This window comes from Coturnix japonica, chromosome 5 (genome assembly GCF_001577835.2).
Source record: "Coturnix japonica isolate 7356 chromosome 5, Coturnix japonica 2.1, whole genome shotgun sequence".
Lineage (NCBI taxonomy): Eukaryota > Metazoa > Chordata > Aves > Galliformes > Phasianidae > Coturnix > Coturnix japonica.
This window is the reverse complement of record NC_029520.1, coordinates 30,484,012-30,499,133: the sequence shown is the minus strand read 5'-3', so window position 1 is coordinate 30,499,133 and position 15,122 is coordinate 30,484,012. Positions and strand designations below refer to the sequence as shown.

Here is a 15,122-nt window from a genome sequence, read left to right as displayed (position 1 = left end):
TTATTACCTACATGTTATTACTTATTTGTCAATTAAATCATTTAAATCAATTAGGGGATTCTAGTCTTAATTTAGTACTTCTAATTTCAGGCAGGAAGCCTTTCTGGTATGGAAACCTATAGCTGTGTGATGCAGTTAATACCCTTATTATTTATTCTTACTGAGAAATGAATGTGTTTTAAAAATTCACCCATCTTGTTGAGCGCTCTTACCTTTGTGAAGCCTCTGAAATTTGGCATCTAATTTAGGCTGCATTCTTTTTCCCTCTCATGAAGTGCATTTATTTTGTGGGTTTGTTTTTTTTCTCCTCCATGGTGTATCAGGAACAGCATATATCCTGAGTACGTTTCTGTGAACAGAAGGACAAATTCTCATCTTGAAATTCTGAAGGTTTCTTCCCTTGTTACTTTGCAACTAATATTTGCAAATATTAAGTTTTCACCAAATAGTAATTTTGTAAATGTAGGAGCATAACTAGTATGAGTAGATTTCACTTTATCCTATGGATCAAATTATTTGAAGCTCTTCTGAAAACAAATCCCAACTACAGAAATCTTGTAAACAATAGGAAATGAATGAACTACATTTTATTTTTTTATTATATATATGTACATATATATTTTTTACCTGGAGTTTCCAGTTGTATTGATCAATCAAATTTGAAAAACAGCACTTCAAAACACTATGTGTTCTAAGCTTGTTTACAAGTAGTGTTGAACAGAGAGGAGTGTTACCTTCTGTTTCACGTTATGCTGATTGTAAGATGCCTTTTTATATTCACCTGAAAACTTGTTGTGGTGTAGTGGAATTTCAACAAGAAAAGTTCAACAGCATCTGCATGAGGTTGCACCTATCTCATTTTGGTGATACAAAGGTTTAACATCTATGTACCAGGTTTAAACTTGTTAGTTCTCATTGTAATAATTTCAAAAATATATGGAATTTTGTGTTGAAACTGTTACTGAAAAGTGACAGAAAATACATAGCCTATATATCATGATGTTATGATGTGGAATACCAGTAGACAAAAATCATAAAACCATGGCATGGTCTCAGTAAGGCTGTGATAAACTTGAGACCAATAGCAAAAATTTAAGTTGATCTTCTCAACTGTTTTGGTATAAATTCAGTGGTTGATTTAGCAAACTTCAAACTGGAATGTGTAATGAACTATTGATTTCATTTTTTGCCCCTAGAAAAGAAGATCCAAGTATCTACTTCCAGTTTTAATCTGTTCAAATGTACCACTCTTAAAATGCATGTTTGGAGCTTTATGTCTTTTAATGCTTGTGTATATTAAAACTCAGTATTACAGGCTTAACTAAAAAATGGCAAAAGGCATGAGTAGGAGAAAGGGCATGTTAAAAGGCTGTCATCTGCATTATACATGCTTTGAAGAGCTTGCTGTGCATTAGAAATTGCTAGTACTTTGTTAAGCCTGTAAGATGAATGCTGCTTGTGGTACCTGGTTTCATGAACTATTTTAATAGTTTTGAAAAAACTGACTCTGCCCACTATGACTTCAGGGCTGACTGCAAATGAAGCAGGCAGAAAATTTCCCTGGTATTAAAAGTAGTAGTGTAGTGTGTGGGAGGTAGAGGAAAGGTGGCTGAATTTCCACTTGGATTAACAAATGATGCTGGGATTCTGGTGGGAAGGGAAAAAAAAAAGGATAGTCCTGCTTGGGCAGAGAGGACTAGCTGCAGTAAATAGCCTTTCAGCAGAAGGAGTTTGATGGATAGATTTGGGCAGCTCGTTGCAGTACATTGTACTTTAAAGATTCACATTTGACTGATACCTCAGAATAGTTGCACTGGAAGATGAGAATACTGAGCTGGTTCTCTGGAACTTACTGTCAAGAGAATTAATCCTGAGTATATTTTAAACTTATGTTTTAATTTTTTAATGCTCTTTTATAACAGTAATTCTAACTTGAACATTGAGAATTGGGTTCTGTGTAGTGCTAGAATAAACATTTTCATGTTCAGCTTGTCTTCTGTTGGGAGGACTTCAAGTAATCTTTTGGAATAGGCTTGTTTCTGTGATTAAACTACTGTAATTAAAGCAGTATTGTCCTTACATTGTTTTGGTGTCAGCAACCCAAGGAAAGTTTGGGGCTCCTGGGTTTGGACTACTTTCTTGCAGAAATAAAAGGGTCTGCTTGGGGTTTGGCCTTAACTTTTGTTAGGGAGTGAACGGTGCAGTCTTGGTAGGCCGTTGGCAGGCAGCAAATGATAGAACTCATGATGGAGATGGTGTAAAACTCATATATAAATAAATTATAAAAAACCAAATTTACACAAAACCAGAGAATTTTTGCTTTATGGTGTTAGGCTTCTGTGATGCTTTAATTATCAACATTAAGCAGTGGCATATGAAACAACTTAGGTTTTTGCTAGGATTTAGCTTAGCAGCTTTTTGCTGGTGCTTGTCTTTTCTGACTTGGTACTTGGATGTTCTTTTCTATTATGATTTCAGAGAAGCGTGCAAAGCAGTCTGACCATACCTACCATAGCGCTCACTGCATGCAGTGTTTGGCAGCTGTTGTGCTGTGGTGGGGGATGCCTTTGACTGAAATACTTGTTGAACTAAAAGTGAATGACAAAATTATAGACTCAAAATTAATTATATATTTAAGTTATTCAAAATAACTTAAATATATGAATAGAAATGATTCATGTTTTCTAAGGTGTTTAACTTACTGAGTAGTTTAATCTTTATCTATTTTTGTTCTAATGTTCTTACATTTGAAAACTTTTAGAAATCGATTTTACACAGAAAAATATATGCTAGTGAGTGGCTGATATAACAGTTCCATGATAAGATTGGTGGATCAGAAAAGGTTTTTCCTCAGAGTTGGGAAAAGGATAAAATGAACTTTTAATAAAGCTAGAAATAAAACTAGAAAATGGTGGAAATATGACCTCTTCATTTTCTGAAGTCATTTGGAAAGTTTAACAAAAATGAAGCCTTTGACACAATAATGTGTCTTTCTATTGAGAAGTTCCTTACTTAATGACACTAGTCATGCAACTTATGGGAAGTGTGAATGCCTCAAATAAGGAAATAACTGATGTTTTATTACTTTGAAGTTGTGTTATTAATTTGCAGCTATGTTACTGTGGAGATTGTGTAGAATGTGCTATTTGCAAAATGATTTCATTTGGAGATTTTTGCCTGCTCACTGCATCAAAAGATGGGGAAATGATGAAAGAGATACTGTAATATATATTTGACAGTACAGAGAGGAAATTGATGTGTAATGGGAATAAGCTGATAAAATTGCTATTTTAACTTTACTGGTGTCTTACAAAATCTTAATTTCATGTTTATGCAATGGACCTAAATCAAATGTTTTCTCTACTCTCTATTTTTGGATCAGCTTGAAAAGCATTTCTGGTTATGGCTTTCTTTTTTCCTTTATTCTTTGCTCTAATTTTGTTCAAGTTCTTGGGAAAATCTTAGTTTCTTATTTCATTAACCAGATTCTGCTATAATACAATTTATTAGTTATGTTAATATTACATCTTTATCAAAGTGACAGCCTGTTCCTTGCTGCTGTGTCTGAAACATATAGTCTGAGTGGTCTTATGCTGTTTATTCTAAGATGGTGTTGGTTTGTGTTGAACACCTTGAAAGAAAATTAATTTTAATTATTACTTGCTTGCTTCATTGTTTTAACGCAAGCATCCCTAAAATGAGCTAACATTGAGCATTTGACACAGGTGTTCACCAAGTTTTACACATTCTTTACATATAGCTTCAGCTTGGGCCTTTCAGTTTCTGCTGATTAGTACTGTCTGTGTTTGTTGCCTAAGTAAATAAGATTTTTCCACTAAGGAGAAAATGGGCAATGAACTGGGGTAAGTGCTGGAGACTTGAAAACAGGGAACTGTGGTGGAGGGAAGATAAGGCTGTTTCTAACCTGAGTGCACAAACTGGAAGAACCAATGATGTCTTATCCAAGATAAATCAAAGTTAGTTGAGGAGTTCACAGTTTGAAAGAATAGTTTCAGGTGTCTCCTTTAACCACAGAAGCTTATCCTATTTTTTTTTTTCCCAGTATATTTATATTATTTTCATTAAAAAAGTAAAAATTACAATTAATATAAAACTTTGTGAGGAAAACGTTGCTGGTGGGCAGTTTCTTCCTTTCTAATGCTTTGGAGTATTTGCTAATGTATGTCCCTTTCTTTTAAGTTATGAATGCTGAACCTTTTACAGATATTCAAATTTTGAAAGGTGTAAACCCTGTCTTTTATTAGCTGTTACTGTGATCAATAACAGGCAGCCTAATGCCGGTTTCATCAGGCAGAAATTGTCCTTGAAACATTCCTCTAATTGTTAATTAGGCTGTTGAAAAGTTTGGATTACCAGATCTCATTATCAGTTGTTGGAGAAGTTCCACAGTGCTGCAGGGTGATGGCTGGAGAAATGTGGTTTCCATCTTCCCTCATAGAGTTGTACTTCAATTTGATATCTCCCAGTGAGCAAGTCAGTGATGAACATGCACTTTTCTACCTTGAAGTTCTAGGTAGTCTTTAACATCTTAGTAAATGAATTTGATGGTATAGAAGTCCAGTGGTTTTGCAGAAGAGAGGAAATTTGAGTTTTGTAAGTGTTAAACCTAGAAACAGAATGGTGGTATATTTTATGTCACTAGTTACATGAGATACAGTCTTACTTTAAGTTGTAACACACTGGAAATTTTGTTACTAAATTTAAATCTTGATTAGTGTTACCTGTTACGTGAAGAAAAAGAAAATGCGCAAGTCAGAGCTTTTCTATGAAAGCATAGCGGCTTTTTACCACTGTTTTTGCTGTGCATAAACTTCTAAAACAGAATGCTAGAGATGATGATGATATTAATTCAGTTCCCGTGTAGTACAGCCACTTTTATATGATCATCTCTGAATATCCATTCACGTTTCATTTCTGAGTGTTATCTGATATTGTATAATACTCTGGATAATTAAAAGTGGATTTGTTAGTTAAATCGTGAAAAGTTCCTTCAACAGGAGGTTGCAGGGGCTCTAGAGAAAATAGGCAACAAATCTTGATTCTCTTGATCATATTTGTAATACGTTTGGTTGAGAGCAAGCCTCCTTTTCAGAAAAAAAATGTATGCTTTTAGTAGTACCTCACTGCAACAGTCATGTTTGTGCTGGTGCCTGAAACTCTTACTCTGTGATTTATTTTTACATATTCTGTGACATTAGCCTTGTAAAATAGTTGCGATATTAAGATTATTTACTACCTTTGAAAGACATATGGAGGACATTCTCTGGTGATAGGAAACATTAGACTGCTGTGATCAATTTGTATTTAATGTAGATTCCTTTGTGAGTCATGCTGGAAGTTATTATGTATGATGCAAAGATGACTAAGTGTTTTAGAAATGATCAGAGTGCTGCTTATCTGGTGTCTGCTGCTTTAAAAGTACTTTTGTTTTTACTCAGTTTGCTGTAGAGGTATGTCTGATAGATGTGTGATTCTGTGCTTAAGTTAGTTATAATGTTACTTGAATATTACTTAAATAATTATTACTTAAATAACTCTGTTTTGTTGTAGCAAAAAAAGAAAGTTAAGACATTCAATCCTCCAATCCGTAGAAACTGGGAAAGTAATTACTTTGGAATGCCCCTACAAGACCTGGTTACATCTGAGAAACCCATACCTCTGTTTGTTGAAAAATGTGTGCAATTCATTGAAGATACAGGTAAGTTAGGAAAATTATTGCAGGAAAACTTTCCCACATGCAGAGTAAGCAGTGCCTCTCATTTTCTGTTTTAAAACACTCTTTGCCTGAATAAATAACTTTATTATGGGAAAAGCATATTATAAAAATAGGTTGCGTTCTCTAAATTGTATGTTTAACAAGTAATTTTTCTTTATTTACACTAATATTTCCATTGTTATATACCAACATTTGACATTTAACATCTGTTTCCTTTAATAAGGAAAAAACTTAATTTTCTAATTTCAAATTAATTTTAATCCACTGTATTTTATGTAACATATTAAGAAGCTCTGAAATCCACTTTCAGATATTTCATATGGTTTAATTTGTCAGCTCTTTTTTTTCCCTTCTTTTTTTTTTTTTTCCTGATAATCCTAGACATGTGTTTTAACTTGTTGTGGAGGAAAAATCTATTTCCTGAATATTATATTTTAAAATATTCTGTGTTAAAAGTACCAAATGATTTATTTAATTTATGGATTTCCCACTTGTTGTACAATATTAACGCGTGTTTTCACTAAGGTGTGATTTCATGGTATGGTTTTCATCTGTTTTTTCTACCTGACTTTCTAGTCATGAGTTTTGAGCCCTGTCTGGATTTCAGCTGCTTTACTGTGTGGTCGTAAGGGAAATAGATTGATCATTTTGGTCCAGATGAAGACTTCGTTTTGGATAGGGGAGTTATTTTGAGTTTTGGTTGGATTGGATTTGGTTGGATTTTGTGGATTATTTTTTTGTTGTTTAGCTTTTAAAGATGGAGAACATAACTTTTGGCATTGTGTGCAGCCGTGCAGCTCTTCCTTGCTCTGAAGTTGCATTAAGTGCAGAATAAGATGTAGATAAAATGTGGATAAGAGCAGAATTTCCTCCCTTTTGCTTTCACTTACCCCACCTCACCAAGGAAAAAAATGGGAGAAGAGTAAGAAGAGCAAGAGATCATTTAATATTTCTTTTGTGATTGCTTGTGCTTTGTGTGTGTGATTGTGAAGACAGTAGCTGACCTGCTGTTTCTGCTAATAATTTCCTAAAAATGGAACAAAACCTTTATTTTTGATCTTAAACAGCTCTTCTACAAGTTCTCTGTAAGTAGATTGGTCGTTCTTTTTAACTCTCACACTTGGCTGTGGGAGTTTCATTTTTAGCATATGTTATTTTTATATTAGGTTAATATCCAGGCGGTATCTGATGAGGTTCATACCATGTGTTGTAGTTCCTGTGCAGCCTTTCAGGGGTGTTAAAGGGAAATTAAAATTTTGCTTGTGTTGCACAAGTCCTCTACTGAAGTAGTCCCAGAGTTGACGATGCGGGTCTGTCTGATAGAAGGTTTTACAAATTGAGTTTTGGAGATGATAAGTCTGCAGAAGGCAAGTCAAGATCTGTTAGCTTCAGTATAGAGTTGGCAATGGTACCATTTCCAATTGGTAAATATACTGTATCAGCTGCTTGGCCTTGGGTAGTCCTGCAGTGGGTCAGCTGTCTCATATTAAGTACTGTTAGTACTAACTAGCCCTTCAGATGCACCAGATGATGAGCATATTTCTTTTTAATCAAGAGCTCTAGTCTTATTCCATCTCTGCTTGAAGGAAGCTAGTCAGTATGTTTATTTTACAGAGGGTATAACTGCTTAGTTTTTCCCTTTAAGATACTTCATTGTGTTCAGCTCCTTCTCTTTGTATTATCAAATTTAATTTGCATTGTGGCTGAACTGAATTTTTTTTTCTAATGAAGATAGGGTTAACCTCAAATTGAAGGGTCAGCCTTAATTTTTAATGTACTCTCCTTTTACCTCATGAAATGATACAAGATGATCCTTTAGACATACTTATCTAAACTGTCCCTGAGGCAAAAAGTACTGTGTAGAACACAGATTTCTCTGTTTTGCTTTGGATGCTCAGATAAGTTCAGCAAGTGTTCTTGAAGATTCCAACGTAAACATGAAAGAATTGAGAGCATGCAGAAAATGCGTTCAAATTTTTCTGTCTTATCATGCTGTTCTACAATATCCTCACAATTTAAATAAATAATTTAATAAGTGCACATCAGTGGAAGAGGAATAGTTTGGATAAAACTAAAGTAAATCCAAGAGCTGAAGAATTCTAGTCTTTTCTAACTCAACAGACTTTTTTATCTGAAGAAGCCATAAAATCCTGTCAGGATAAAGGTAGATCTGGTAAAGATAGGGGATCTTAACTCAAGGTCCATGTGTTTACATACCTATATCTGAAGATATTTTCTGTGTGTTCCTGTTTAGGTTGATATTTTCCAGCTAAAATTTTAATTCCACAGTGATTTATCTGTAAGGAGACAAATAACTTCTCATTAAAAATAAAATAATCTGGGACTTGAATTTTTTTTTTTTTTTGGAAACTTGTCTTTATAGCATTTAAAGTAGAAACTGAAGGAGTGAAGTAGTCAATACTAGAGCATTGACTGTTACCTTTTTAACTGAAGGTAGGTAAAAGGTTAGGGTACCCTTTTACAAACTCTGTGTAAGCACTTTTATATCATTGGTGACATAACATTACTTAGAAGCTGCTGGTGTTTGTGTTCTTTTACTTCTGTCACATTCTTATTAAATCGCTGTGTAACTTGCTTTTCAGGGCAGCTATTTAAGTAGGCTTTTTAACATTAGTAGTTATTTTCAGTTGAAGGCTTCCAAAAGGTTTTGAGGATGCAGTACTTCCAGTTCTTTCTGTTGCTTTCCCCTGGTTGAATGAGTAGGTCATTGTGTTTCATCATTTAAAATAAAATTTCGAAGTATACGAGTGTTCTGCAGACTAGATTTACATACACAGCAGAGAAGCACAGTTAATAGCAAAGCTAGAGTTGAGCTTAGGTTTTTAAGAAAATTGCTGTGACTGTTTTCCTGTAGAGCTGGTGTTGCTATGGTACAGTCTTGGAGAAAAAAATAACTTCTTTATTATTATTTTTTTAGATTCTATCCAATGTAGACACTTATGTTTTTAGTACATCGTAATGTTTTGGGGTTTTTTTTTGCATAAGCAGCAAAGTGGAGATGATTTTTGAATCTCAGTTGTCTTAGTAGAATGAATGCTGTGATTATGCATTTCCCTGTAAGAATTGTCATATGGGGAGTAAGGAGGGTATTCTGTAATATTTCTACAGTACATGGCTTCTGTGTAGCTGCCCAGGTTCAGAAGTTTTGCTTGAAAGAGAAGAACACAGGTTTGTGAAGGTGATGTCAACAAAAAGAGTGTTTACCATTGTTGGTGGTATATTTGAATTTTATGTTGTAGAACCACATAAAGTGATGTTGAATGCTAGTTCTGTTCTAAGATTTAAACGTAGAACTTTGTTGTGATTATGGCAGGCTCATAGCTTGGGTGTTCTGTGATAGTGATGTACTTATGTTTTTATGTTGTTTTACTTGTCACCAATTTATGTACAAGGACTGTTTATCTATATGTTATCCAACATACACTTTTATTGATTATTTGTAACTTTTCTGCACTTACAATCATTTGGACTAAAATTTCATGCTAACATGCAAACTATTAAGTACATTCATGTTTTTTTTTTATATATATATATTTAGGTATTGTTTTAAGGTGTTGTGGATTTTTTTTTGTATGCATTGTTAAATGATAAGTGAAAAGTTTGATAAAAATGGCATTTCAGTCTGTTTTCTAATAAGGAGGAATTGAGTCAATGTTACGAAAACTAACACAGTTTGCAGGTTAATGCATGTAGTGCTTGACTTTGTGCAGCTCTAATAATAATAACAGCAATGTACGGTGTGTTTTTTCTTTGGGTTTTCAGTTATTAAAAAATCATTGTAGAATATTGGTATGTGCTTAATTGACAAGGTTATTCTCTTTAAATTCAGTACTTAATAAAAAAACCAATAACGTTGCTATGGTGTTAACTATACATAAAGCTATAAAGGAAAGAGAAACATACGGGGTAGTGCACATTGTAATAATTTATTGTTACTCAGTATATGTGAGACATTGATTGGAACAAAGCAGTGTGAGTTGATTTGATTGAGCCACATCTCTTACTGTCTTGGAGAACTACAATTGAAATCAGAAATTGTATTTGGAAAATAATTACGGCATTTTATATTTATACATTCTTATTTAAGTTGCAGTTTTGGAAGTAGAATGAGTAAAAGAATATTGTCTCCCATGAATTATACCCAGATTTTTTGCACTTAATCTGCCAATAGGCTAGATTTTTATACTAAAAGCAGACAATGCAATATTTGCCTTCTGAGAATGAGGACAGTGAATAAATAGGCAACGGAGCCGTATGAGGTAAAAAGGCTGGCTATCATTGCAATCTAGTGGCTACAAAATCCATAAATTCAAGATGGATGATCTCTTTTATTCAGATGTCTTGTGAGAGCTAGTGGCTTTTGGAAGCCTGTTCTGCTGAACAGAGAAACAAAATGGGATAAGGGCCATTCCCATAACCCTGGTGTATGGGACCCAACATTCTAAGGACTGTTTAATAAAAAGCAGCATAATAGCCAGTAAGTTCTGAAGATCCTCTCATGCTGTATGCTTCTGCCACTTCTTTTGTGGGTGCTTGTTAGACCTTTCCCTGAATCAGTGCAGTTCACTGACTTGGCAAAAATGGACTGCGTTCTGCTATTTTATATTACATCTGTTAAATTAAGGTTCAAATATGTGCCAGTGCAGGTGCAAGGCAGGGAGCAGGACTGTGCACATATGAGTAGAGCAAGTAGAGAATGACTGATGAAGCAGGGAATTAGCCAAGTTTTTCAGTCATAATGATCAGTTATGTTGGTTCAGCTACCCATGAAGCTGTATATGTAAAAAGAACATTTATAGGCCATGATTCTGGGCAGTAAGAGAGTTAAATAGCCCTGCAGTACAACTTGAGCCCTATTTGAATTTGTGAATCACCCTGGAATGGGAGTTGCAGTTAATATGTTCAAGGCCAGGGCTTCTATTATGGGAGATGTGGACAAGAGGAATGAATGGGACAACAGGAACCTTGTGGAATCCAGCGAGGACACATGCAGAGGCTAAATTCCTGCAGTGGTAATGCAGGAATTGTTGCAGCAGTGCTGTTGGAAAGGATCTGGAGGACCCTGGTGATAAGCATATGCCTGTAGTGCATCCTGCTAACAGTGATGGCTGAGGATGTATTGGACTGCCCCAAGAAAAGGTGGGCAGTAAATCAATAGAAGTGATTATTCCTCTTTACTCAGACCATGTTAGGCATTATTGGAAATGCTACCAAAAAAAAAAAAAAAAAAAGACATGAGTGAGTGTAGCAGGAAGACAGAGACTAGAGCTTATAGTTTGTAAGGAGAGGCAATGAGAACTGGATTGATTCATCTTAGAGAAAAGGGACAAGGAGTTATTTTGAAGTGTCTTTCTCATGCCTATAAGAATCCCAGGATGATAGAATGAAGCTAAAGTACTGAAGTGCATGGCAGGAGAACTAGAAACAATGATCATTAAAATTGGAGGTTTCAAGTAGATAAAAAGAAGAAAAGATTTTTTTTTTTTTTGAGGATTATTTGAACAGTGGTTCAGGTCACCCAAAGATATTGATGACTCTGTCCTTGGAGGTATTCAAGATCAGATTAGACAGAGACCTACCAGCTTAATCTGAATTGAGCATTGCCCTGTGTTTAAGTAGGAGATTGGGGTAGATGAGCTCCTTAGCTCCCTTAAAACCAGAGTAATTCTGTGATCACTTCAAATTTGAATTAGGCGGTTTCACTATTGACGATGGTCTAACATCTAAACAACCAGTTGAAGCTTTTTAACTTTGGAATTAATTAGCAGCAGGGAAACTGTCCAACTCAAGAGGAGGGGAAGACAGGCATCAGTTGTTTCTTCTGATGGAAGACTGACTACCAGACAGATGGAGGAGGAGCACGTTTATTAATTTATTAGTGCTTGAGAATAATTGAAAACTGTAAACAAATATGCTATGAAATATTCATAAATACATGTTGTACACTTGAGTTGTATTGATAGTTAAAGTTTATCTTCAAAGTAAACATCATGAGAATTGTGTCAAGAATTTCTAAACAATGGAGATAAGACCAAGACGTCAATGTCTCTTGCAGAGTGCTTACAGTTATGCAGGAGCTCTTATTCCCCTACTTTCCTGTATGCACACAGTGATTAAAGTTATTGTATCTTCAGATTTAACTCATATTTAATGAGGTAAAGAACATACCTACCCTTTATTTGATGCATGCAGAAAAAGTGAATTGCTGTCTCTCACGTTGCTTTATTTGAAGCATTTTCTTTTTTTTTTTTTTTTTAAAGTCAGACTATGAAGTGGAATTTTGAGAAACTTTTTATGAAGTGATTGAGAGCTTGTTTAATGATTGGTTCATGAAAATTACAGAACTATTCAGCATTGGATGAGAGCTTCCTATTTTTGAGTCTTCCTGAAAGTACAGGATATTTTTATACTGCTTGTTTTTTATTAAATATTTCATTGTATTATACATTACTACAAAAAGCTAATGTGTGCAGGTTAGGAATGCTTTAAATGTAGAATTTTAAATGTGCTTAAAGCAGTTTAGTGCTAGACTTTTCTTTCTAGAAAATAATTTGTAGTCTTTATACTCATATATGCTGTTGGCGTACATACAGGTTATAGTTGTGGATCAGTCAGGTGGAGATTCCTTTAGTCTTGTGTAGTCTGGATGGCATAGGGATTGAGCGTATTTACACTAGGTCAATCTGCTGAATACGATTATGGAATGATACAGATCACAACATTTACAAAGGTAACTGTAAGAGTGATTTTCTTGGCTGCTGTAGTCCAAAATCATTCCTAAAAAAATGCAGCTGGTCACCATAGGGGAAAGAATTAAACTTGCTGTGATTAAATGGCATGTGTTCAGAGTTGGAGACAGTACAATGATACTGAGAACCTGGCTACAGCTGCCAAGTTGGCAGATACTGTATGACTCCTAGGCAAGCTAAATATTGGTATAGCTGTTGTCACTCAAGCGAAGTCTTTAAAATCATCACAGAAGCTGTCTAAAAATATTAACTCTCAGTACTTGGTACTAAACAAGGAGGAAGAATTAAAAGAATTAAAAAGAGAGAGAGTGAACAGAGGGAAAAAAAAACCTAAACTATTGTGTAATTCCATGTGTTGCATTGGTTACAATTGCAATCAGTCTGTCTTAAGGTGAAAAAGAATTTGGAAAAGAAACAGCATAGAACAATAATGTTAACTTTTGGACAGAGAAGGGCTAAGCTAATTAGCTTAGAAAATTTCTGAGAAATGGAAATAAACAAAAAGCATGAGTGGTGCTGACAAAGAGTAGAGAACTCCCTGATTTTTAACACAGTAAAGATGAAAAAAAAAAAAAAAAAAAAAAAAAAAGAGAGAGAGAGAAAGATTTCCTGAGAAAAGTGAATGACTTTAGGGGATTTAGATGAATTAATGGAGGATAAATCCTCAAATGGTGATTACAGCTCCTTATGCAAAAACATATGCAAGCCAGAATCTGCTGGAGGATGGGAGGATATATCATAGAAAAACAGCTGTTTTCTTCTCCCACTGCTCTTACCTCTCCTCCACCATATACTCCTTAATGGCATGGGAAGTGAATGTTGCCCTAGGAGACCTTGTTCTGAAGTTAATGTGTTCTTTAGAGGAACCGAGAGCTGTAGTAGTTAAAATCTAAAGCTAGTGAACTGCAGTGTCATACTTGAAGACCTTGATATATCAGACATTTCAAGCATGTATACTGTAGAATCATAGAATGGCCTGGGTTGTAAAGGTCCTCAAAGATCATCTAGTTTCAGCCCCCCTGCTGTGTGCATGGTAGCCAACCACCAGACCAGACAACCACCAGACAAGCGGGGTCCTATCACTTTCATTCCATGTAAACAGTTGTTTGCTCTCCTGTTTATACATTCCCCACAAGTATTGGAAGGCCACATGGAGGTCTCCCCCAAGCCTTTTCTTCTCCAAGCTAAAGAAGCCCAATTACCTCAGTCTTTCCTCATAGATGAGGTGCTCCAGCCCTCTGATTATTTTAGTTGCCCTACTTTGGACCTGCTCTAAGAGCTCCATGTCCTTCTGGAGCCCCTCTCTCTCCAGCTGGAGCCCCAGACCTGGATTCAGTCAGTACTCCAAGATGGGGCCTCACAAGAGCTGAGTAGAGGGGACAGTCCCCTCTCTCTCCCTGCTGGCCACCACTTTTTTAAATTCAGCCCAGGATGTACTTGGCCTTCTGGGCTGCAAGCACATACTGCTGGCTCATGTCCAGCTTCTCATCAGCCAGGACCCTCCAATCCTTCTCTGCAGGGCTGCTCTCAAGTTCTTCCTCTGGTTTGTATAAATACCTGGGATTGCCCTGACCCAGGAGCAACAACTTGCACTTGGCCTCGTTGAACATAATTAGGTTCCCATGGGCCCACTTCTCTGGCAAGAGGAAATATTTATGTGAAGAATTTAAATGACTGATTTAGTTAGCTTAATCCAGAATTGCAATGGTTAGCTGCTATTCTTGGAAGACAATTCATTTCAGTAGATACATCCTGAAATGTTTCTGAAGTTCTGTACATTATCTTTAACAGTATCTCAGAGCTATACTGGCCTGAACAAAGAGGTGTCTGCTGTGTGATAAAATTGAAAGAATAACTGCTAAATACTGTGACAGAGCATCTCTGTCTCCACAGCAGCCCAGTTCAAGTATTCAGGATTTAAACACTGCTACTAAACAGTGACTGAATTGGACTTCTCAGAAAATGCTATTGCAGCAGATTCAATTCCCTTTGTACAGAAAGAAATTGAATAGTAGTTGGATGAAACACAAAATAGCCTGAGGCTGGAAGAGCTGCAACTGAGAATTCTCCCATATTAGATGATTCTAGCTTGTTATCTATCACTGTTTGTTGTTGTTGTTGATGTTTTTTTAATCTTTATTTACAAATTTGGTAAGAGGAATACAGAATATTTCTGTCTGATAACATTCAGGACGCTGTTTTGAAGACAAATTTTAAATCCTTCCAGCTGTGAAAATTACTGAATCCCATCTTCTGCACTTTGCAACCAGTTTGTATCTCTTGATGCTTCTAGGTGACATCACAGAACAATGTTCTGTGTTTTTAGACCATTTTCTGTTCTTCTGTTTAGGTAGATGTTTGGAAGAGAAAATTGTTGGCTATGGAATTGGAAACCTATAAGGAATGTTTATTGAAGAAAAAAGTAGTCAGAATGTACTAAGGTAGCTTTGATGGAGCTAGCAAGGAGATCTGTGAGTTGTGAAGAAAATTAAGAGGGAAAAGTGTAATTAGGAGAGTAACAATCAGTGGTTTGAAGCAGTTAAGTGCATTCTGTATTTTGACTGTGTTTCCAGGATTTCTAGTGTTTCTCATTAATGTACGCATCCAGAGTTCAT

The 15,122-nt window shown here is 35.5% G+C and overlaps 1 protein-coding gene across 1 annotated transcript in view; it reads left to right on the top strand.

Moving 5' to 3' along the window:
- Positions 1-15,122, top strand: part of ARHGAP5 (Rho GTPase activating protein 5) — a 45,761-nt gene that overhangs the window by 18,430 nt on the left and 12,209 nt on the right. The window contains exon 3 of the mRNA XM_015864969.2: positions 5,572-5,719. Within this exon, the coding sequence (XP_015720455.1) occupies positions 5,572-5,719 (148 nt within the window). The remainder of the gene's footprint in view (positions 1-5,571; positions 5,720-15,122) is intronic.